We start from the raw sequence: 24,047 nt of genomic DNA on the forward strand, positions 1-24,047 counted from the left end.
ATCATCTATTTTGGAAATAGATGAAAAACACGTGATTTTCAATGTCTATGCAACATGTGCTCAAATTCTAATTCTCTCACCACATGCTATGGTCAAGTTACATAATCCCTCTGAAATACAGTTGCCTGCTTTGTAGATGAAGATATCTCCTGCAGGGATATAGTTCTAAGGACTAGAAATTGAATAGGTAAAGGGCCCGGTGCTTGGCACATAGTAGGTGCTCCAGAGTTGTTATTTCCAGGAACAGGTAAGTTGGATTCTTGACCTAGTGCCTAAGTTTGTATTTACCAGGTTAGTGGTTAAATGAAGCAAATCAGAACGTCAGTCTCTAGAATGAAAATGGGGGAAAAAAACACCTCTTTTTTTGCAATTCCTAGAGATTAATTATATTTTAAAATAATAATGCCTGGCCTTTCTTTGTCTTCTAGATTCAGGGCAATATCACTCCTCATGCCATTGTCATCTTGCCTAAAACAGATGGGATGGAAATGCTTGTTTGCTATGAGGATGAGGGGGTGTATGTAAACACCTACGGCCGGATAACTAAGGATGTGGTGCTCCAATGGGGAGAAATGCCCACGTCTGTGGGTAGGTTAACCATTCCTTATCTCCTTCAGCAGTTACACCCCCCAAATGAAACGAAAGTCAAGAAATGTGAAACAACCATTTGATTCCACAAAAAAAAAAAAAAATGTCTGTGAATAACACTTGTAAGACATGCTTTGTCTGTTTATCTCAAGTCGTTTGTCATTTTTGTGGTTAAGATGTGAACAGATGCTGTGAGTTATTGCCCATCTAATGTTTTTAATGCAGTTTTGGAAATTCCTTTTGACAGCCTACATTCATTCCAATCAGATAATGGGCTGGGGCGAGAAAGCTATTGAGATCCGGTCAGTGGAAACAGGACATTTGGATGGAGTATTTATGCATAAGCGAGCTCAAAGGTTAAAGTTTCTATGTGAAAGAAATGATAAGGTAAATCCGTTTCAACATTTGCATTAGTGTTTGCATTTTAAGAGACCACCAGGTACCTGTGAAACCTTCATTTTCCTTTATACTGATTTGAATCACATCTGTGTTAAACAATCAATATTATCTTGAAATGGCATTATTTGGTTTGATTTATGTGACCCCTCAGAATATATTATTTATATATCAAAAAAGATATAAACACATCTGAAAAAAGTTCTTGTAAACTTGTAATAACTTTTGTGGCCTGTGGGCCCTGTGGTGACTCAGCAGACATCTCAAATTCTCCTAACCACTTAGAAGAGTTGGTCCATCATTAATCATCTCACAGTGGGTCAACTTTATATGCCACTACTAGACTTTTAACAAAGTCACTATCAGGACCTAACCCATCACATTATATTCACCTTTAAATGTAAAATGTTTGACATGTAGAAATATAAACTTTTATAGAATGTCACCCATTTCTTAAAGAATGCACAATCACAAACTCAACTAGTGCCATGTCCTATGTCATTCCAGCCATGTTTCTTCTGCAGTGTTGTAGGGGACTGTTCCCAGTGAAAGTGGCAGTGTCCCTCTGGCATGCTCAGTCCCCAGAGGGTATTCTGCAGCACTGCTGTTCCTCCCGTGCCCTCCCTGTAGACTAACCCAAGGTTTTAGTAGCTAAGCTATACTGCATTTGTGAATTTGTCCCTTGTGACCTTGGCCAACATGGAAATGCTGTCTCCAAAACAGCTAACATAAACACCTATAGAAAAGAATGTGATGGGTCATACAGATGTATGCCTCTTGGCCCACCCAAAGTCTAGATTGGTCTTTGTCCAAGCTTGAGGTGTGGGTATAGAATAGATCCACCCTGGTCAATGACTCTGACCTAGTGTCGTCTAGTGTGGTCTAGGAGGGCAGAAGCTGTGGGTGGCAAAGAATGGTCCCAGGGCCTGACCATAGTGTGTCAGAAAACAGCCCCATCCCCGGTAAAACTCCAGCTCCCACCTAGTACCTGGGAATTATAAAACTAAGAATGATCTAGACATGGACCCCCATGCTCCTAATTCATTGAAGACCCACTCCGACAAGCTGTCCATGCCATGCTCACACACTCTCAGGAGCAGGCTGGGACCACGCCCACATCTGAGGCCCAAAGTTTAGATCCCAGAGTGCATACAACCTGAAGGAAACAGCAACTCGTTCTTTTCCTCACTGTGTTTCCATGGGTTCTCTGTGCTTACCCATTTTGATTCACTAACCCTAACAGTAGCTTTACTTACATATGTAGCATTAGCCGAATGACAAGCATTTCCACAGAACTTCTTAAGAAGCTGTTGTTGGCAGAGACAGCATTCTTCTAAAGAAGTTGTGAAAGTGAAGTAGCAGAGACTTTATACTAGTGACAAAAGTAAATGCCTTGTACTGAAGTTTGCTGTTGGCTGACTGAAGGGCTAGGCCACAGCCCGGAATATTACTTTCCTAGGGAAGTGATTCATTGACATTCAGCTCAGGCAAGCAGTAACTCAAATCTTGCTCACTTCTCTCAGTTGCTTGATAAAATAATTTAACAGACCCAGGCCTCATGGACTGTGGTTCTATTTATTAATGCCATTGTCTCCTTTGGCCTAGGATATGCCTGCATCAGCAGAGAAACCAAGTATTAATTCTTGAAATGCCAAAGTGATTGGCATTGAACACCTCAACTTTTTTTTTAATTGAGAACTTAAGTCAGTAAGCAAAAATTCCCCCCTTGACTCTGAAAATTCAAAAGGATTCTCTTCAGTCCCAAAGTCGGCCCTTTTGTCATTATAGCTGAGGAAAAGGGAGCCTCTCTGAGCTTTCCAAAAATTCACAAAGGACCTGTTGTGTCCTAGGCCAGAAGTTCCGCATATTGTCCTAGCACAAAACTCCCTTTTTAAGTTACAGATCAAGGTATACCCCTGGAAGGTCAATCCCACAATAAGCGATGACAACCATCACAATAATAAAGGCAGGAGTATTTACAGAGGACGCACTATATGAAGAGACACTTTATAAACACCAGCCATTGTCTAAGAGCTGATGATGCATGGCAAGGATAAGACATGTGAGAGAAAATGGATGGACGGTTGAAGAAAAGAGGGAAAGAAACCATGCAGTTGAACTAACTTCTTTTTAATTTCAAACAGGTATTTTTTGCATCCGTGCGATCTGGAGGAAGTAGCCAAGTGTTTTTCATGACCCTCAACAGAAATTCCATGATGAACTGGTAACAGAAGAGCACTTGGCACTTATCTTTATGGCATTATTTCTAATTTAAAAGAACATAACTCATGTGGACTTATGCCAATCTAGAGGCAGAATCAGAAGGCTTGGTTGAACATACCGCTCTTCCCTTTTCCTCTCCCTCTGTCCGTCCCCATTACAGTCCATCTTTCAGTGTTGCAGCCTGTTGAGAAGGAGAGAAAAAGGTGGCAGAAATTTCCAGGAGATCCCCGAGAATGCTGCATTGTCTGTGGACAGAGATGGACCGTGTGCCCTTCAGAGTTAGGGGTAGAAACAAATACTGTGTGCGCTTATGATCAAGCTGTGTTATGGTGGATTCTGAGTTTTGTTTTGTTTTTTTAATCCTTTTTCTTTACCTTCTTACTTTGTAAGAATGGGGAAAGAATGCATTCTGAGAAAATTAGTCCATTTTTAATTCTGTCTGCCTGCTAGCTTTAAGTATACAATATGTTGTAAAATTTCTGATTCCAAATGGTGAGAGACAGCACAATAAATGTACCTTATCTCCTTACACTGAAGGCCATAACTGCATCATGAGGTAATTTTAGAACTCTTTGCCTTCACCAACCCAAAAGGTTGCTTTTTGGTAGCAACTAGCTAGTTAATTTTTAGGAGAAGAAAATTACTGTACTAGTTTTCCCCTCTTTTGGGAAATAGATTTTAATTGGCTAAACTACTAGCCTTAGACTAATAAAACCAACTGCCATTTTTGTGAGTCTGACAGACCTTGTTTCTATATGGCCCTGTACAGAATGGCGTGTTTTGAATGGGATAGTAGTGTCATTGAGTTGAACTGGCTCTAGTGATTGAGGGATCCCATAATGTGATTTTCCCTCAGCTATTATACAACAGGTCAGGGCAAAAGATGGGATGGCAGGTGAGGTCAAACAGAAAGAGCTTCTGGGAAACAAGCTTAAAAAATACACACACCATTTTTTTTTTTAATGTACAAGGCATCCCAGCCAAGAGGCCCATCAGTTCGGGCTTCTTCAGGAATGAGACCGCTGAGTTCTAATTGGGGAGTGAATGACATCCAGGCTCTGATCATTTCTACCTTTCTCCTGGCAACGCCACTTTCTCAAGATGAAAACTGTGACTGAAAAAATAATAATAAACGTTTCTGAGCTGCCTGTGTTCTCTTGGGTTGGTGAGAGAAGGGACTAGACTACTCTGCCTGCCTAAGACAGTAGGCATTGGTTCAAATTTTACAGAACTTGAAAGCAAGGCTTTGGCCAAAACTTTGAGACCCTAGTCAGTTTACCTTCTTCCAAATTACCCAGCATATGGTAAACAGCGTTTGTGCAAAGATATGTGTGTATTTAGTTCAGGCTGACTTGTGTCCCTATAAACTCTTCCTCAGATGATTTGAACTCTTATGTGACTGGAATTATTTTCCAAAGCTACAGCATGGCCACCGTGGTATCGAGGTGTTACAAAACGGCATCTGTGTTGCGCTTCCTGTATTAACCTACCTCGTTCTGTTGGTTTTGTTTCACTGTTCATCACAGCAGTGTTATGTCCAGGAGACATATAGAGAGCTCAACTGGCAATCTCAGGTGTATTTAATATTTTTTAAACAAAACAGTAGTTGACCAAATTGTTCTTCTTGAAAATTAAAAAAAAAAAATCCAACACGAAACTAATGTGGCTTGTTTCTGGAGAAAACAGTTACTGTAAAGAGATAAAAAAAAATCTGTGATCCTACTGATTTTGCCTAAATACATGAGCAGCTGATATACTATTAATGAGAACAAAATACACATTAGGAAAATGGAGTCATTGGGTCTGGTGGTTTGGGCAAGGGGGAAAAGAGAAGGGAATTATTCTGGTTTCTGAAAGAGCTGATTCTGCCCTTCCTGTACAAGGGGTGGTATTGCATTTGTTTTAAGCAGGTAACACACAGGAGTGGGACTGAGGATTACCTTCAGGCAATCGCCAAGATGTCCTCATCATGGTCCCTTTAGCTCTCAGAAGCAATGAAACCCTCCTGTTCTCATTTTTACTGCTGTGGTTCTGCTGCTGAGCGATGCTATATTCACAAATTTCATGCAACAAATTCAGCAATAACTTTTGGATTGAATTTAGCAACTACTATAATTGGATGCTGATGTGTACAAAACAACACTGATTTGGGTCTCATCCCGAATGTGATTGCCACCAGCTCTTTATATTGCTGCTGTGGTATTTTAAACCAGAAGCTTCTTTAAATTATGTTGCAAACTGATCTTTGTTTTTGTGTTATGTTTTGTTTTTATTTCTGAGTGATAAGTTTGAAACACACAGCTTTAAATGATTTTTTTATTGTGGGATTTGGGGTTCAGTTAAGAAATAAAAGGGAATCATTGTGTTTAAACATAAGGTAGTTTGTGAATGTATTTTTTAAAATCTAGATTCATTGAAACAAAAACTCATAAGAAAACAATATTAATGCAGTCTTGTTTACAGTATGTACAGTGACATAACATAGAACATGAGCTTTTTCTGGTGCCAACAATAAAACACAGACGTTAAACATCAAGCCATGCCTTTTATATTTTTGTACAAATATTTTACACTGGGTACACGGCAAAACCAAATTTAAAAATGCCTCCTCCCATACACACACACAAGTATGTGCTTCTTAAAAGATAACTAAAGAATTCCTTGAAGCTTTTATCTTTAAACATACATTTTCCTTCATCAAGGCAGCCCCATCCTGACGTACTGGTGCTTAGGCCATGCTGAATAATTCAGAATGCTGTTCTTGTGGCTTGTAACAGATGCCAACTTTTTGGTTTGCTTTCAACTTTTTTTTTTTTTTTTTTTTTTTTTTTTTTGTGGGGCAGGTTGTGCTTTTTATCATCTTAATAAAAATTTCTTTAGTTTTGAAACCAGTTCATTGCCTTGTTAGCTTTAAGTTAGTCCTGTAGGGGATTTTTATCTCTAAAATTAGATCATTTTATTCTTATTTTTCTACAGAGAGAAACTGAGCCCTCCTTCCAAAGTAAATTTCACTAGCTCTATCAGTCCTTTCTGCTCTAAATTGATAATTGTGCATTAAAACCCACTGAATCAGCCCAACTCTAGTCTTGGACTGGGGTCTGACAGGCTGCCATCGTTCCTGGGCACCAGTCAGGGACATTGTCACGTGGATTCCTGCACCCAGTGAGCGGTAGGAACGGATGACCCATAACATCTCTAAATGGCAAAATCCTCCTCATTCCACTTGCGTTCAGGCCATTGTTGTTGTACACAATATAAATGAAGACAGCTTGCACTAAGTTGCACATTATTTTTCTTGAAGGCTTTTAAATGATGCTTCAAGAAGACCTAGTGCAGTTTCAACAGTATAGATTAAGTGCAGATGAAGGGCCCACAAGGCCCCTGGGACAGGAACTCCATTTTTCTAACATGTTAACACTGCTTTCTGAGCTACACTGCGACACACTTTGCATCAGGTGCACAGTTTTGAAAAACACCTTAATTCCTGGTTGTCAAGATCTACTCACCGTTTTCTGTCTGTTCTTGTGACTCATTGGTAATTGATGTCTGGTCCCTCCTGTGCGTTAGATTAGAATTAGATGTGAGCTTCAGGCCAGTTTGGTTTTGTTCATTGCCAGACAAGGAAGTGGTTGAAGTTGGACCTCACATTCCATGAGGTTGTTGTTTAAAAAAAAGAAAAAGATTTTCCCTACTAGTATGTGTTAGTTCCTGTCACTGTATTCTTGAAATGTGGAGGAGTTCTTTGTGTGTGCTGTCTTTGAAAGTCTGCTTGAACAGGCATCACTTGCATTTGTGCTGCTTGCTGTAAGGTATATAATGTGCTACATTTATTTTTAAGAAAGAAAAGTAAACCTTTTTTACCCCAGTGGAGGAGAATAGAAGAAGGTCACAACACACTGTGATGACCATTCTGAACCGCCCTACCTGCCATGCTCCCGAGATTCCCAGATCCCTTCTGATGTTATGTTCTGACCACCACAACAGTTTCTGGGCATGTTAGCTACCTTTTAGCTTATTCCTCAGAAACATAAATCTAACCAAAGTAAACAGTGTAAGAAACAAACCCCAAACTGGTCTCCCTGAGCCTACATGGTGGCAATATAAAATCCAAAACTCTACACCTGATTGCAGTTACCTGCCAGTATTTCTCATGAATGCCACTGCATTTGGGCCTTGATCAATATAGCAGTGTCGAGAACCCTGAAGTGTGCTGTCCTTTCATGGATTTCAAAGTGGAGATAAGTCCATCTCTTTTCAGAAGCCCCAGCAAAGAACACTTCTTGAGAACTTGCAAGTTCAAAACTGTTTTATACATTTCTACCCAACATACCTGCTGTCATTTTATTTCCATACCATATCATTGTTCCAGGAAATTTTCCAGATACAATTAGAATATTCAAAAATTTGCATAGCAGTAAATATTATAAGGCCATAACTCTGCTTTGAACTTTATCCAGGCCTGCTCCTCCAGGCACTGCTAGAATGCACCAAAACTAAATTCCCCTAGAGGGATTTTCCAAAAAGTTTCTGGATAAGTTTTCAGATATTTTAATTCCAGACCAAAATCTTAGACTCTATGCCCATGATGCCATGATGAAGACTGGGAAATGCATTTAAAAATAAAAATGTTCTAAAGTTTCCAGGTTTGGGATTTTTTGTAGACATCATCAGACTAACTCAACACTTTGCACAAGAGGGTCTGGGTTCATTAGCAGTAGGTTACATGGCACTGCTGAGGCTTAGCAAACGCCGGTGGAAAGGTGAGTTCCATTTCGAGCAGTGGGTCATTGTTTATACAGAGCGAATCTCCAGGCCCTGTTCCCCATCCTCTCATCTCTTCTCCTGGGATTGGTGTTAAGGAATAGAAAATACTGTATTATGATTTCTTTAAAAACTTCAGACATTGCCCTAAATCGGAATTTCAAATGTGAAGTGACAACAAGAAATAAATCTGCATCAGGAAGAGAAGAATGACAGCTTGGATGAATTTTAAAGGAGGATGTTGTGATTTTTGTGCATTTTAGCTGTCTTATTTACAATGTTAACAACTGTGGAGATGCCAGATTTATATTGGAAGGGGAAACTATTCATTTTGCTATGCGTACAACTGTTTACATTGTTTAAATCTCCAGTTTTTTAAAGTATTTTCAATTGTCAAAAATGTGCTGAAACTGGGTAAGTCTCACCTGTGTCAGGATATAAAAGAAGAAAATATTCTTGGTATACATTCTAGTCTGAACCTTTTTCTTACTTTCAAGTATTTTCCCCCTGCATACAAAAAGCCTTCAGTTGTCTACAGTTGTTCTATATAGTAGTTAGAAATTATTTGGTGGGGTCTAAGCCCAGGTTTCCCCATCTAATCACGGCGACACTCTGGAATATGTTATTTTATCTCTGTCAAAATGTGAACAATAAAACATTAATAGTAGTAGAATGTGTGCTTGCTCCTCATTGCCACTTACAGACTATTATGCACCCCTCCTAAACACCCAGTGATTTGAGGCTCTTGCCATCAGGCTGTTGTCTGTGGTAACCTTTCACCACTCCCTATCTCTCATTGCTTAAATATTCTAGCTCTTTCCAGCACCAACCTTTTCTTTATTCTTGGTGATGTCAATATCCACTGGGACAATCCTGTAAAACCCTGGCTTCTCAGTTCCTGATCTTGCCCGATGAAACTTGTCAATTACTACACCACCTCCTGAATTCATATGGGTCAAATTTTCCCATTTGCTCTAGATAGTCCCATCCATCCTCATCAAATGCAGGCCATTACCTCAGCAGCTTTCTCTCTCTCTCCTGCATCACCAGGAAGATTTCACTACATGGTGCTATATCTTGTCTTACAAAAACTCACTTTAGCCCCCCTACTATCTCTAACTCCTGTCTTTATCTGCTTTCCTGCAGAGAAAAATGCCTCAGAGGGAATTATGTGTGCTTGCTGTCCTTAATTCCTCTCCTCTCTTGATCTCTTGCACCAGCTCGAGTCAGGCTTCCATCCTCACTGTAGTAGCTCTTGCAAAGGTCTCTGTGCTGTCAGATGCAGTGGGCAGGTCTCTGACTTCATGCAGTATGACTTATCTACAATCTTTGACACAGTTAATCTCTTCCTTATTGAAATACTTCCTCAGTCGGCTTTGGGACGTTCCTCTCATTCTCTTGTCTCTGGCCTCTTCCCTGTTTCCTTTGCCGAGTTCCTGCAATGCCCAGCACTGAACACACCCCCTCTACGTGATCTTTCCCGTCATGTGGCTTTAAACACCATTTATAGGCCCTGGCCGGTTGGCTCAGTGGTAGAGCGTCAGCCAGGCGTGCAAGGGGTCCCGGGTTCGATTCCCAGCCAGGGCACACAGGAGAAGTGCCCATCTGCTTCTCCACCCCTCCCCCTCTCCTTCCTCTCTGTCTCTCTCTTCCCCTCCCGCAGTGAGGCTCCATTGAAGCAAAGATGGCCCGGGCGCTGGGGATGGCTCCTTGGCCTCTGCCCCAGGCGCTAGAGTGGCTCTGGTCGCAACAGAGCGACGCCCCGGAGGGGCAGAGCATCGCCCCCTGGTGGGCGTGCCAGGTGGATCCCGGTCGGACGCATGCGGGAGTCTGTCTGACTGTCTCTTCCCCATTTCCAGCTTCGGAAAAATACAAAAACAAACAAACAAACAAACAAAAACATTTATATACTGACAATAGCTACATTTTGATCTCCAGCCCTAACAACCAGTTTCCTTATGCCAGATTTACATGTCTAACTTCCTATTTGACATCTTCATTCCAATGTGCAATTGGCATGTCCAGAACTAAACTAATTTGCACTCCACCCACCAATCTATTCTCATGCTTTCCTATGTCAATAAATGGCAACTCCATTTTTTCAGACCAGAAAATCTCATAATTACCTTTAGTTTTTCTTTCACATACCACATTCAATGCACTAAAAAATTCCTGTTTTCCCTAGCTTCGGAATATACCCACAATCCAATCTTAGTCCACGCCACATCTTTTCTGAGACAATGCTTTCCAAACATACCAGGCTATGCCACTTTTCCGCTCAAGTCCTCATGCCTTCCCATCTCGCTCAGAATAGCAATGTTCTTACAATGGTCTATGAAGCCCTAACAAATCTGACCTACCTTTTGCCCCATCCCTGTCACTACCACTTCTCTGACTTCATCTAGTGTTTCCCTAGGTCACGTTGCTCCAGCCACACTGCCCTCCATGCTTGACCCAACATGCCATCAACATGTTCCTAACGGGTCTTTGCTCTGGCTGTTTCCTCTCTCTAAATATCTCTTCCCCCACATATCTACATGAGATGCTGCTCCTCCCTTCCCTTAGATCTCTACAAAATATTCCTTTAGTCAGAAACCTACCTAAAAAATACCCCCCCACACCCTTTTCACTGCTTTATTGCCTTTTATAGCATTTACCAACATCTACTTTCTCCACTGGTCTATCTCCTGTACTTGTAAGAATGACTGGCAAATAATAGCCACTCAGTAAGGACAATTTGGATGAATGAATGAATGAATATAACAGTTTGGGATTTTTTTAAAAAAGGTATATAGAACTATACAGTCATTTACATTTCAATATCAAAACAAAAAGCTGTATCCAGAAAGTCTAGATCATAAACTTTTGGCTTTCCTGTAGAAAATATATAGAAATGCTATGGATTTTCTTTCCTGGAAGGTTATTGTGGGTAGAAGACACTGGGCTATGATCCTGGCTGTACTTTTCTTGCCCCATGAATCATTTTAACAGGCCAAGTTGTGAGATTGGAGGAGAGGCTGTCTTACACATCCTTTGGAAAAGCAGCATTTCAAAACTCTTAAATTTATACAGATAATACATTTTAAACTACTGGTGTTGCATTAAGTACAGAGTTATTAGAAGTATAAAAATGATTCTGAATTTTGTTTTCTGGCCTAAATGTTTAGAAATGACTTAAAAAAAAAAAACAAAAAGAAAACAAGAAATTAACAACAGTATCCTCCTACCAAATGTGGCTTCAAGAAAACCTAATGATACTTGGATTTTATCATTCTTCCAAGTGACAATAGTTCTGAGGCTTCCCTGGGCAGCCTCTAACTTCTGTATATATTCAGCTCCACTAAATATTGTTGCATGAAGTTTTGTTATAGGAAATTGATACATGCCTTCTGATAAATTTATTGTTCACTCAGTCTTGTAAAGGGCACACCTTGTAGTTTCAATATGTTCAATCATGTATTTTCCTGCTCACTTAATAAAAAGCACTGTAAAAAATGAAGAAAATAATGAAATAATATGAAGCAATGTAATAGTGAAAGAATTTTTTTGTTCTATTATTGTCTGTGTCTTTCTACGAATCTTTTGAGATGAAAGATAATGCGTAATTCATGCTAAAGCCAGATTCCAGGTCTCAATCAATTATTTCCAACATTAAAGCCATTTTGGGATTCCATGGTGCTTAGTTGCAGATTTCTGAATTCCTTTATCTTTGATATAGGGCATTGTTTCCAGTTACAGATGGAGAATGTGAAACGGGCTCTAAGAAATGTCCAAGGTATCACGGTCATTGTGAACAGTCTAGATACCACAAGCTCCCATTGTTACAATAAATGATTTCAAAATGAGTTCTTAGTAATTTAGGTGAAAAGTAGTTTGAGCACTGGTATTCTTTTTTTTTATTGAAAAACTTTTCCATTGATTTGAGGGTGGAGGAGAAGAAGGGAAAGAGCAGCATTCGCTCATTGTTTCGCTTACGTGTTCCAGTAGTTGTGTACTCATTAATTGCTTCTCGTATGCGCCCTGTCTGGGGATTGAGTCCCTCTTTACCCACTGAGCTATCTGGCCGGGGCTGACTGTCAATTTTCTTAAAATTGAGTATCACCAGTTTGAATACATGTTTTTATATTCTATAAGCAACAAAATTGATATTCTGTGATAATAAAAATTTGATAGGAGGTCATCTCCAACCCAAAATAGTCATCTCAGTTTCAAAAGTTCAAAGTTAATTTACCAGATGATGTCATGAGAACAGGGATTAGCAGTGGCACCGTGGTCTGACCAGATTCCAGCCACTGCCTCGTGGTCTCAGGTTATTTTGTATTACTAAACTCACTGGAAGATTGAAGAGCGTAGCTAGCGCTGGAAGGCATTTTGCTCAATGGAGCAGAAAGAAACAGCATAGCCCTCAAACCGACCTCCTGCTTGCCCCCTCTCAGTGTTCCTCCTCCCTAGGACAGCCATTTGTAATTGAGGCCCATCAACTGGGCAAGCCAAAGCTATTGCCAATTCAAGACAAAATGATCAAAGAGGACAACATAGCGAGTTCTCCAGAAAGCTCACAGACACAGCCTTATTTAGAGATGGCATGCCTCCTTGTACAGTGATAAGGTTTGAGAGCCAGTGCTGGTAATATATGCCTAGTAAATCTTCCAGTTTTGTGTTTTGTTTTTGTTTCATCCATTGTTCTAGTTTGGCAAGATTAAAAGTTGGCAGCCTTTTTGTTGGTCCTTATGAGATTTTAGGTTCAGCCGGGGAAGTTTTATTTATTGTTTTGAAATTTTCTTAGTGAAATCCCCCCCAAAATGTGGTAATAAATGCTCTAGAGCATTTATAAAAGTCCAGATCTATTTTCAGTATAAAATGTACTGACCATCTTAAAAATTAATGGGCTGAATATGGAAAGAAAAGAAAAAAAGGAACCAGCATCAGGTACCATTGGGAACAAAGCAGATGTCCCACCTGGTGTCCATGAGTTAGACTTACGCTGCTGGCTTTATAAGGTAAGTGGTAGTTAACTCGGGTGGCATTCAAACAATTTCTACAGGCCTCAGTGCCAACACCGAGTGGACGTGCCTTGAGCTGGAAGATATCATAAAACACAGAAGCCATCAGTTAACTGCATCCCAGCCACCTGGCCAGCCTGTTCCCAATCTTTTCCAATACAATAACTTATCTTCATTACCATCTAGAAACTGAAAAGCAGCAAAAAGTGCAGTGCCACTTTTAAATGAAACTGCATTTTATAAGCCACATTCATTTGAGAAAAAGTCTTTATACCTGTGAGTCATTTATTAAGCCTACAAACAATGCTCGATGATAGGGTTGCAGGTGGGGGCCATGACCCCCTCCTCCCTTAAGTGGACAGAGGGACACTGACAAACTGGATGTTCCAGGTCACTACCCCCAGCCATCCGGGTGACTAGCCCGGGTGTGGAAGGTCCCCTAGCTTATTTACGGTTAATCTTACATAAATCGCTGAAAGAGATATTTTTCCTTAATGCCCACCAGCCCCCACCCTCAAATCCCCTATTTAACCCTACCTGTGAGAGAACCGGGGCTGCTCTCCCTTACGAGAGAGACAGCAGGCAGGTTTTCTCTCAATAAAGCCTGTGACACTGGTCTTTCGGACTCCGAGTGGTTCTATCACTCGGTATGGACACAGGTCACTGGACCTCTTGTAGCGCTACACTCCCCGCCCAGTGGAGGTTTCTGGCCTACAATTTGGAAAACGTAACTGTAAAGCTTTTTCCTAAGAGACCCTATTTGTGTCTTGTGTTTTATGGCAATGTTTAATGTGGCTATGTTAATGGTTATTGGTTCAGTTCACTTTAACAAGGCTGCCTGTATCACCTTCAGGCATCAGAGAACTCAAAAACATACGATCATAGTATTTTTTGTCAGTTTATATGCCATCTTATTTTTAAAAATATTTGAGGTAGCTATGATCTGATATTTGACAAGCCACTGAAGCAAACCCAGGACATACTACCTGCAAGAAGAAAAGCACCATAGCCATTTATTTCCCAGCTGCCCGTTGTGGAGCAGGCCCACACCGGATGCTTAGGCACAAACAGCTGATAAAAAATGATTCCTGCCCTGAGGAGCTGCAGTCTCCTTTTGCTTCAAAGGGTATGGGAAAGGCAAGGGAAGAACACAAACATGCCCAGAGACAGGTGAAGGGGCTGCTTCCTGAGGAGGCGTTAAGGAAGGCTACCAGGAGGAGATGGCCTTTATCAGAATAAGAGACAGGAAGAGGCAGGGGAGATGTTCCAGCAACTTGAGCAAAGGCACAGAGGACTGAGGAGCAGCCAGGCACCGAATACGTCAGCAGGACCAGGAAAAGTGCATGGCGGGGGAGGGGCTAGGGAGGACCATTGCCTGATTATATGAATGCGCAGCACACATTCTTACCATATGTCCGTCCTCTGACATACGGCCCAGCGGTTACAAATCCTGATTCAGCCCTGGGCAATGTTTGCTGAATGAATGACACCATCAGTTAGGAATGCCGGTGATTTCTGAGTGTTGGTGAAATCCCTGTGAATGGTTCACTTCCTGCATGCAATTCTGGGCATTCTTTTAGTTGCTGTGTGTAGGCGAAGCCCCAAATTTCATCACTGAACCTCAGCTTTGAAGCGGGAAGCTGTCTTATGGCCCTAGGATCCCAGATTCTGCTGGTCATAGGATTCCCTGTGTGCTTTTACTGAGACAGACTGCTGGAACACCCCACCTTCTGTGAGCAGGAATCTGTACTTTTGATGCCTGTGGTCCTGAACAACCCCCAATCCCACACTTTTAGACACACTTCACTTCTGAAGTTTTTTCTTCTTGCCCTTTAAACAATTCTGCACGTTTCCAGAGTGTCTAGACACCAAAAGTGTATCCAAACAACCACCCCTTTGTCATGTTGTGCAGGTACCTTGGTTCCATCTTTTGTGAAGAGAGACTTGCCTAGTGGCTGCTGTGACCAACCACCTTACTCCTCATCTGCATTGCCACCTCCCAAAGAGCCCGCCCCCCTGGGACACACTCCTCCTGCCAGCCAGCTGCTGTGACCAACCACCTTACTCCTCATCTGCATTGCCACCTCCCAAAGAGCCCGCCCCCCTGGGACACACTCCTCCTGCCAGCACAGACCTTTGCTGCCCACAGGGGCCTGGGATTCCTACTTGGAGCTTTGACACTGCCGCATGTGACCTCAGCTCAGAGACCCCTACTTGCTCTCTTAAAGAGGTCATTTTCTTCTTGTTTTCTCGAAGTTAATTTAACAATACCTTTTATTTACTTGCTCTCTTAAAAAGGTCATTTTCTTCTTGTTTTCTCGAAGTTAATTTAACAATACCTTTTATTTTTAAACTACTCCTTCTTAAAAGTACATTTTATGTCATTATTTTTACTTTGCTATTCTTATGTTGCTTTGAACTTGTCACTCAGGACACACCTATATGAACCCTCAGACCATTTCTTTTTTTATGCTTACCCTCTTTCTCTTTCAAATTTTCAAAAGTACATTATAACCTGACCAGGTGGTGGTCACTGGGTAGTGCATTGGACTGGGACGCAGAGGATCCAGGTTCAAAACCCCGAGGTCGCCAGCTTGAGTGCAGGATCACCAGCTTGATCCCAAGGTTGGTGGCTTGAGCAGGGGGTCACTCATTCTACTGGAGCCCCCCGCCCCCAATCAAGGCACAGATGAGAAAGCAATCAAAGGAAAACTAAAGAGCTGCAACAAAGAATTGATGCTTCTCATCTCTCTCCTTCCTGTCTGTGTCTGTGTCTCTGTCTCTGTCTCTCTCTAGCTAAGAACAAACAAACAAAAAAAGAAAACAGTGAAAAGGGAAGCTCAAAGGTGGACGTTGTTTCTAAAACACACAGAAGAGACTCTGAAGTCAGGATCCAAGGCGTGAATTGGGCAACCTTAGGCAAACAACAACTCCAGTCACCTGGTTTCTTTGTTCTAAACCAGGGATGGGACTATTCTTGCCCGAATCACAGTTGTATTATGTTGATCCAATCAGAGCACCAATGAAAAAGTCCTTTGTAACCTTTGAGCATAGTTGTTCTATAACACCCATAAAATTCAAGAGAAAAGTTAGAATAACTGCATAAAAATAATACCATTGTTATTTTTTAAATGTGTATATCTATTTATCTAAAGAGAGAAACTTCTTCTGTGCCACTATCAATATCTAAAATCATATTTTTCCCTTTTTGAAAAATATAAAATAACTTTTTATTGAATTTCTGTTGTTAAGTGTACTTTTCCATCTGGTGCTCCTTGGTGTCTGTCCCCATGTCGTAGGCATGCATTGGCATGCAATGTTCCTTAAGCTTTGATGGTTAAAGAAAATGAGTATAACTCTACCTTAATGAAAGATAGTTAATTAGAATGTCTTTAAACTCAAATTTAGCCTTACAGATCAAGCAATAGCTTTTATAGAAACCCACAGTTCTTTCTCAGATCTATCAATATTTCTTGCCCCACATTCCCACTCATAGTCCAGCTGCAATCTTTACAGAAGTTAGCAATGGCAATCAGAAAAAGCATTACCTTAAGCAGCTGGTATTTGAGATGCTTTTTTATTTTATTAGCCAATAAACTTTTCAGACAGCAATCTTTTGGTACCTTGGCATCTGGAACTAGGCATCTCCAAGGCAGAGCTGGCTCTGCAGCAGCAAATTAATAGATTAAGATGCTAAGTGAGTTCTCTCTGGCAAGAAATCTGAGTCAGGACAATGAATGAGTCAATGTGATAAGGACAAAAGGATCAGGGATGTTCTGCTGTTGGGGCAGCCTCTTGGCCTGGGCTATAATCACCAAGAATGAAATAGATTAGAATTTGTCACTCAGGACACATCTATATGAACCCTCAGACCATTTCTTTTTTTTTTTTTTTTTTTTTTTTTTTTGTATTTTTCTGAAGTTGGAAACGGGAAGCAGTCAGACAGACTACCGCATGCGCCCAACTGGGATTCACCCAGCATGCCCACCAGGGGCCGATGCTCTGCCCATCTGGGGTGTTGCTCTGTTGCAATCAGGGCCATTCTAGTGCCTGAGGCAGAGGCCACAGAGCCATCCTCAGTGCCCGGGTCAACTTTGCTCCAGTGGAGCCTTGGCTGCGGGAGGGGAAGAGAGAGACAGAGAGGAAGGAGAGGGGGAGGGGTGGAGAAGCAGATGGGCGCTTCTCCTGTGTGCCCTGGCCGGGAATCGAACCTGGGACTTCTACATGCCAGGCCGACACTCTACCACTGAGCCAACTGGCCAGGGCTGACCCTCAGACCATTTCTTAGCCCTATAGAGTGAAGACATCAGTAAGAAATCTATCCTGCCTGACCAGGCGGTGGTGCAGTGGATAGAGCATCAGACTGGGATGTGGAGGACCAAGGTTCAAAACCCCAAGGTCGCCGGCTTGAGCATGGGCTCATCTGGCTTGAGTGTGGGGTCGCTGGCTTGAGTGTGGGATCATAGATATGACCCCATGGTTGCTGGATTGAGCCCAAAGGTTGCTGGCTTGAAGCCCAAGGTTGCTTGCTTGAGTAAGGGGTCACTGTAGCCCCCCAGGCCAGGTACATATGAGAAAGCAATCAACAAAAAACTAAAGAGCCACAATGAAGAATTGATGCTTCTCATCTCTCTCCCTTCCTGTCTATCTGTTCCTCTCTCTGTCTCTCTCTCTGTCTCTGTCACTAAAAAAGAAAGAAAAAAGAAAGAAAGAAAGAAAGAAAGAAAGAAAGAGAGAAAGAAAAAGAAAGAAAGACTTATCCTTATCCTTGCTGTGATCTTACATGTCTTGAAAAGATAGAATTGCATATTTGGATGGAACTTAGAGCCTAACCCCTCAGAGAGCACAGGCCCAAGTCCTTGAGTGAGACTCAAGGTGGCCTAGAGGGCTATAGCCCTGTAGAACAAGAAGGCTCATCTCCAGATTCGTAGGACATCACACTTTCACTAAGCCACTTCCCTGACCCTCTACATCTTTCTCCCATTGGTGGCCAAAGGCGATGGCTTTGTGGTATGGCAACAGAGCCCATACATGGGACCTTGCAGTAAGCCAGGGTGAGAAGCATGGGCACCTGTGTTCTTGCTGAAGCAAAGAAATTTCTCCTTTCAGTCTAGCACAGACCACCTGAGGAGAATTTGAAAAGAGAGAAGAAAAAGAAGAAGAAATGCAGGATGCAGCCCCAAGCAGACTCTGACTCAGAGCAGAGACCATGCCTACCACAAAGGAGGGCTCCGTCTGCAGCTACCTTGAATGTCCTCAGAGACACATAGGATTGCTCGTAGGACCATGGAAACTATGTCAACTCACTGCACAGAGGCACTGAGGCACTTTAATGTTTGAATTGCTCATTTGAATCACTGAAGAAAAATAAAAACTGTTGCCTCCCTCCACCAACAACCACAAAGGGCTTCATCAAACCCACTTGCACTGCTCAGAGAGGAGGTACTTCAATTTATAAGAGAAAGAGGATTTCTATTTGGCCTTACTTTTCCCCAGTCTTGTCATTGATTGTCAATGCCTCTGAAGAGATGTCAGAAGCCCATATTTGGTGTTTGTAAGCATTGAGTTTTTTTTTTTTTTGAGGAGAATAGAGCTAATAATTTGTATAGATCTATAAGACAAAGGCACCTATGTCAACAACGTGCCCACTACCTAGTTGCACCATCTGCTTATGACAGTACATTCCTGGAACTCTGCATCTGATAAACAGCTGTCACGAGAACCATTTCTCCCTGACACTGCCCCTTTTATTGGTGACCTATTGGTCAACAACACAAAGCAACATTGTTTGTTAAGCCTCAATGATGACCTGATGATCTTTGCTCCTACTTGTTTTTATATCAACTAAGCTTCCCTCAGCACAGAAAAATTAGCAGCAAAATGTATTGAAGGCAATAAGAGGATCTATAACACAAAGACTCTAAAAATGATTACGTAACTCACAGACATTAAAGAGACACAGACTCAATAGAAAGATGCCTTGCAGAGTGTTGTGGCCATTCAGGCACACTTAATTGAGAAATGGTTAAGAACAGTGAATTCTAATAGGCTTAGTTTAAGCTGAGATGATGCAAGAGTTGCAAACAAAAATTTTCTGCATGCAGCAGCACCATTTAATTTAGATTGCATTGCCTGATGATTAATTAATTTGGGACAGTGCTTACTGCAAAATTCTCATAGATGTGCATCTGTCAAACAAATTTGCCACAGATTATCAAACCTCCATGGCATGAATGGCACAAACCCACAGGACTACCCACTCAGTAAGTGACCCCTTGCTCTTTTAATGAGAACTACCCTCACTGCCAAATATCACAAGCTCCAGGATAAAAGAGACAGAGCTCACCTAGCTAGTCAACCTAGGAGGGGGGTGGGCACAGAACCAATCCCATATTAAATTTTGAAAAGGATGTTAAATTAAAAACAAAGAATTATGAAAACTGAGAGCAGAAAAATGATAACAACTGACATCTACTGAGCGTTTGCTGCATACCAGGCTTTGTTCTAAGCACTGTATCCACATCATCTTAGTTAATCCTTACAACACTCTCATGAGTCAGATACGGTCTCCATCTGACATGTGAAGAGACTTAGAGATCATCTACTTGGATTTACAGATGAAGCCCAGACACTTGAACATGGCCAGATAGCCAAATCCTTACAGAGGGAGGACCCAAACTACATCCCTTCACCCTGGTTCAGTGTTCCACATCCTTGTAAGTCGGTGGCATAAATTCTTTTTACAAAGTAGCCTGGGTTCAGAAGAGACATAAAACTGTTCCAGGAAGTGGAAAGTCTTCTTTCTTTCCAAAGCCATGACCAGCAGAGGCCTGGGGTGCTGGGAAAGGGTATTTGGACACTGGAGCCTAGAATTAGGAACGTGGTCTCACTTGTCTACAGGCTTCTATCCCATATCAAAGAGGACAAATGAAGGGGAAGCTTCTTGAGGAGTAATTAATTTAAAACCTCATCCTAATATGGCAGAGAGGACAAATTTGGATAGGAGTCAAAATGACAGAAACTAAGAAAACAAATTAGTGTACAAGTTTCAAAGAGAAGGTGGATTAAAAAGACATCCATGAAACTAAAAACAGAGACACCCCTGAGAAGGTATCTTGGTCAAAGGTGGTGGTAGAGGGTCATTTTAGCTTTATCTGTATTCCATTGAATTGCTCAATGACAATAGTCTCATATATTTATGTTTAATTTGCTATTAAAAGGAAGTAAGTAGTTTTAAAAAGAGAAGAGATAAAAAGAATGGAACTGTGCCTAGACTTGGATGAGCTATGGGGAGCTTATATCTGGTACTTGTGACTCTAAATGTGGATCATTTCAAAGGTTATTAAGGTCACTGCATCAGTTCAAGAAGTCTTGAAAATCATAGCACCAGTGACAAGGGCTATTTTCTCTGTCCTGAACCTGGTGTCCATGGGTTTGCCTTTAAAATGGGATCAAATGGTGCCACAGACCTCTATGTACATCTGAGTTAGTTACCTTAGATGACCAGGTGATCACCGAGCTAGCCAGAAGAATCCACTAATTCTTTCTTATCCACTTATATAGATCCACTGAATTGACTCAGAAGCAAATTCAAAAGAAGAAAAAGAGCCTGACCAGGCAGTGGCACAGTGAATAGAGCATCAGACTGGGAACAGAGGACCCAGGTTCGAAACCCCAAGGTTGCTAGCTTGAGTATGGGATTATAGACATGACACCTTGGTCACTGGCTTGAGCACAAAGGCTGCTGGCTTGAAGCTCAAGGTCGCTGGCTTGAGCAAGGGGTCACTCACTCTGCTGGAGCCCCCTGGTCAAGGCACATATGAGAAAGCAATAACAACTAAGTTTTGCCACAACAAAGAATTGATGACTTTCATCTTTCTCTCCCAATCTGTCCCTCTCTCTGTCACAAAAGAAAAGAAAAAGAATAGAGTAAATAAGCCCAGTTATCAGCTGCCAGACACCAACAACCTCCCCCCATGCTCTTTCTTCTTAGTCCCAGCACAGGACACACTTCTGTAGGTCCTAACATACCCCTCTGGATGGATGTAGCTGGAAATAGAGAAAATGACTGTACTTGGACCGCAACTTGACCTTGACCTTTATGGACCCCTGCCAAGGTTCATTTCCAACTGAAGTCCAGAAGGTCAGTTTGCACCATCCTATAGCATCAGCCAAACAGAAACAATATGTCAACGTCAGCAGACCTTTAAGGAGACCTGAACCCCATTCTTTTTAGTGTCCTCCTTTTTCCTCTTTCACTCATTGCTCCACCAAGCCCATGTTCACACTATTGTCTATCAGAGAAGTATTTAGTCTTTACCATAGACTCTCCCTCGGGTCTATTACATTAAAGCTTAGGCTCTAGTGATCATTGGCTTACTTATTCCTAAGACCAGGGGTCCCCAAACTTTTTACACAGGGGGCCAGTTCACTGTCCCTCAGACCGTTGGAGGGCCGGACTATAAAAAAAACGATGAACAAATCCCTATGCACACTGCACATATCTTATCTTAAAGTAAAAAAACAAAATGGGAACAAATACAATATTTAAAATAAAGAACAAGTAAATTTAAATCAACAAACTGACCAGTATTTCATTGGGAACTATGGGCCTGCTTTTGGCTAATGAGATGGTCAATGTGCTCCTCTCACTGACCACCAATGAAAGAGGTGCCCCTTCCAGAAGTGCGGCAGGGGCCAGATAAACGGCCTCAGGGGGCCGCATACGGCCCGCGGGCCATAGTTTGGGGACCCCTGCCTAAGACCCTTGAGTTCAAGTGATCAGGCTGTAATGTGGCCAAAAGAAGAAAATGTTTCAAGAAAGAGGAGAGTGTTCCAATGGACAGAGAATTGTCCATTAGCCTTGGGGAGATGTATGTTGTTAGGAAACTCATCAAGAGCTATTTCAGAAGTGTGGTGAGGGGAGAAAGCCCACTTAAAATGGATTAAGGAGACAAGGATGGTGAATAATAAAGATAGTGTAGACAATTTTTCGGAAGAGTTTTACCTAAAGGGAAACAGAGAAATGCAGCAACATCTAGGAAGTTAAGGGAGATTTTCCCCTCAGTTAGGCAAAGTTAATACATTTTACACCATTAAAGTAAATGATTCAGTAGACATGGGGAAATGGATGATTTCTCTTGGTTTCCAGGAAAGAAAGTGGATAAATTGCAGGAATAAAGTCTTGGAGAAGGTATAAGGGGCTATAGACCTTGGCTTTGGAAAGAAACAGGGACATACTATCCCACTGTGACAGGGAGAACAAAGTAAACAGGTGCCAATAGTTGGAATCAGTGGTGTGGGAGAAGAAGTACATGGTGAAATTTGATTTGGAAAGACAGATCCATGTGCACTTATAAAAACAGTAATAATCACTATCATTATTGATGAATCAGCATTTGTCATGTCCCTTTTTATATTCATATTCTCTAAAGATTAATGCTAACCCAAGAAGTAAGCATTATCATGTCAGTTTTACAGAAGTGGATACTGATGCCCAAAGCTAACATAAGTAGTAAGTGACATATTTGAGGGTAGGTAGGAGGAAAAACCTAGATTTCTGTTTAATCATGATAAAATTGAGATTGTATCTATTAGACATTTACATGAAGATATTAAGTAGGCAGTTGATATGCAATGATCTAGAGCTAGAAGAGAGAGAGCTGTGAGCCCACATTTATCTACCACCTTAGTGCATTTTCTTCCTCCTACAGCTTACTGCTATATATATTGAACCAAGAGATAGTGGATGAAAAACAATAGCTTTCCAACTCTTATATGGATGTGATAAAAAAAAAAAAAACCGAAAAGAGCAGAGAGAATTGAAATTGCTGGTAGACAGGTAAAATAAAAATTTCTTAAAAACTAAACATGTAACTACCATATAAGCCAGCAGTTGCACTCCTGGGCTTTTATTCCAGAGGCAAGTCAACTTATGTTCACACAAAAGGCATTTTCCTTCCACACACAGATGTTTATTGCAGTGTTATTTAGAATGATTCAAAATGGAAATGACCCAGATGTCCTTCAAAGGTAAATGGTTAAACAAACTGGTACATCCATACCAAAAATACCTCTCAGCAATAAACCCAACAAACTATTGATGAATGCAACAACTTGAGTGCATCCCGAGGGAATTAACACTGAGCCAAAGGGCCCATCTCAAAGGTTACATGCTGTGATGATTAGTTTGATTTGTCAACTTGCCAGGGCCACTGTATCCAGCCATGAAGTCAAACATTATTCTAGATGTTTGTGTGAGGGTGTTTTGGATGCGATTTACGTTTCAGTGGGTGGGAGTCTCCGATTGTTCTCTTCCTCAGGACTCGTTTAGTTTCTGTTATAGAATGTAAGCCCCACAAGCCCAGAACCTGTTCGCTTTGCTCCCTGTTGTAACTGGTGCCTCGTAAAATGTTCTGTAAATATTGCACTTTATGAATGTTAAATCAATAAATGTCCCAAGGCCAGACTCAGACATCTCCTTTTTCCATTGCAGCAAAGCATGTGGCGACCCTTTTTGAACTTACTTCATTTATTAAACAAACATTATTGAGTGTCTGCTGTGTGCCAGGCACCCTCAGACACTGGGAAAAACAAGATTGGGCATGGTCTCTACACTCATTGGCCTCAAATTCAGAGGAGAAAACCAGACAAAGTAATAAATAGACAAATAAATAATAAAATAGTAGCAAAGAATTAAATTTCATAATTTTAATAATTAATAAATGAGTAAACATTTGATTTAATTTAATTTATTAATTAATAACTAACATGTAATGTTTTAATAATAAAACAAAAGTGAATAACTGAATGTCAAGTATAAGTGCTCTGAAGAAAATAAAGCAGAGTATCAGGCCTAAGAAGGAGCCGCAGGGGGGAGGTGATGACCTGAAGATGCCCGCTTGGAGAGCCTCTTGCTCCTCTGAACGCCGAGAGGACCACCACATGTGACCCAGTGGTGAGCCCTCGGGAAGGAATCCACCCAGCACAAAGGCGCTGAGCCCGGGACACAGTGAACAAGCTCGAGTCCAGTATGGCTGAGTGCAGAGGAGGAGGAGGCCGGTGGTGGGGAAGAAG

At 41.4% G+C, this 24,047-nt stretch overlaps 1 protein-coding gene across 7 annotated transcripts in view; it reads left to right on the forward strand.

The window, feature by feature from the left end:
* TNIK (TRAF2 and NCK interacting kinase) overlaps positions 1-8,571 on the forward strand; it is a 400,443-nt gene extending 391,872 nt beyond the window's left edge. For 6 of the 7 annotated variants that reach the window (XM_066347637.1, XM_066347638.1, XM_066347642.1 and 3 more), the window contains 3 exons: positions 429-588; positions 836-975; positions 3,129-8,571. In XM_066347637.1, coding sequence (XP_066203734.1) covers positions 429-588; positions 836-975; positions 3,129-3,212 — 384 coding nt within the window. In that variant the 3' untranslated portion in view covers positions 3,213-8,571. The remainder of the gene's footprint in view (positions 1-428; positions 589-835; positions 976-3,128) is intronic. The other variant, XM_066347641.1, reaches the window with a different exon arrangement.
* The last annotated feature ends 15,476 nt before the right edge of the window (positions 8,572-24,047 follow it).

Source organism: Saccopteryx leptura, chromosome 8 (genome assembly GCF_036850995.1).
Source record: "Saccopteryx leptura isolate mSacLep1 chromosome 8, mSacLep1_pri_phased_curated, whole genome shotgun sequence".
Classification (NCBI taxonomy): Eukaryota; Metazoa; Chordata; class Mammalia; order Chiroptera; family Emballonuridae; genus Saccopteryx; species Saccopteryx leptura.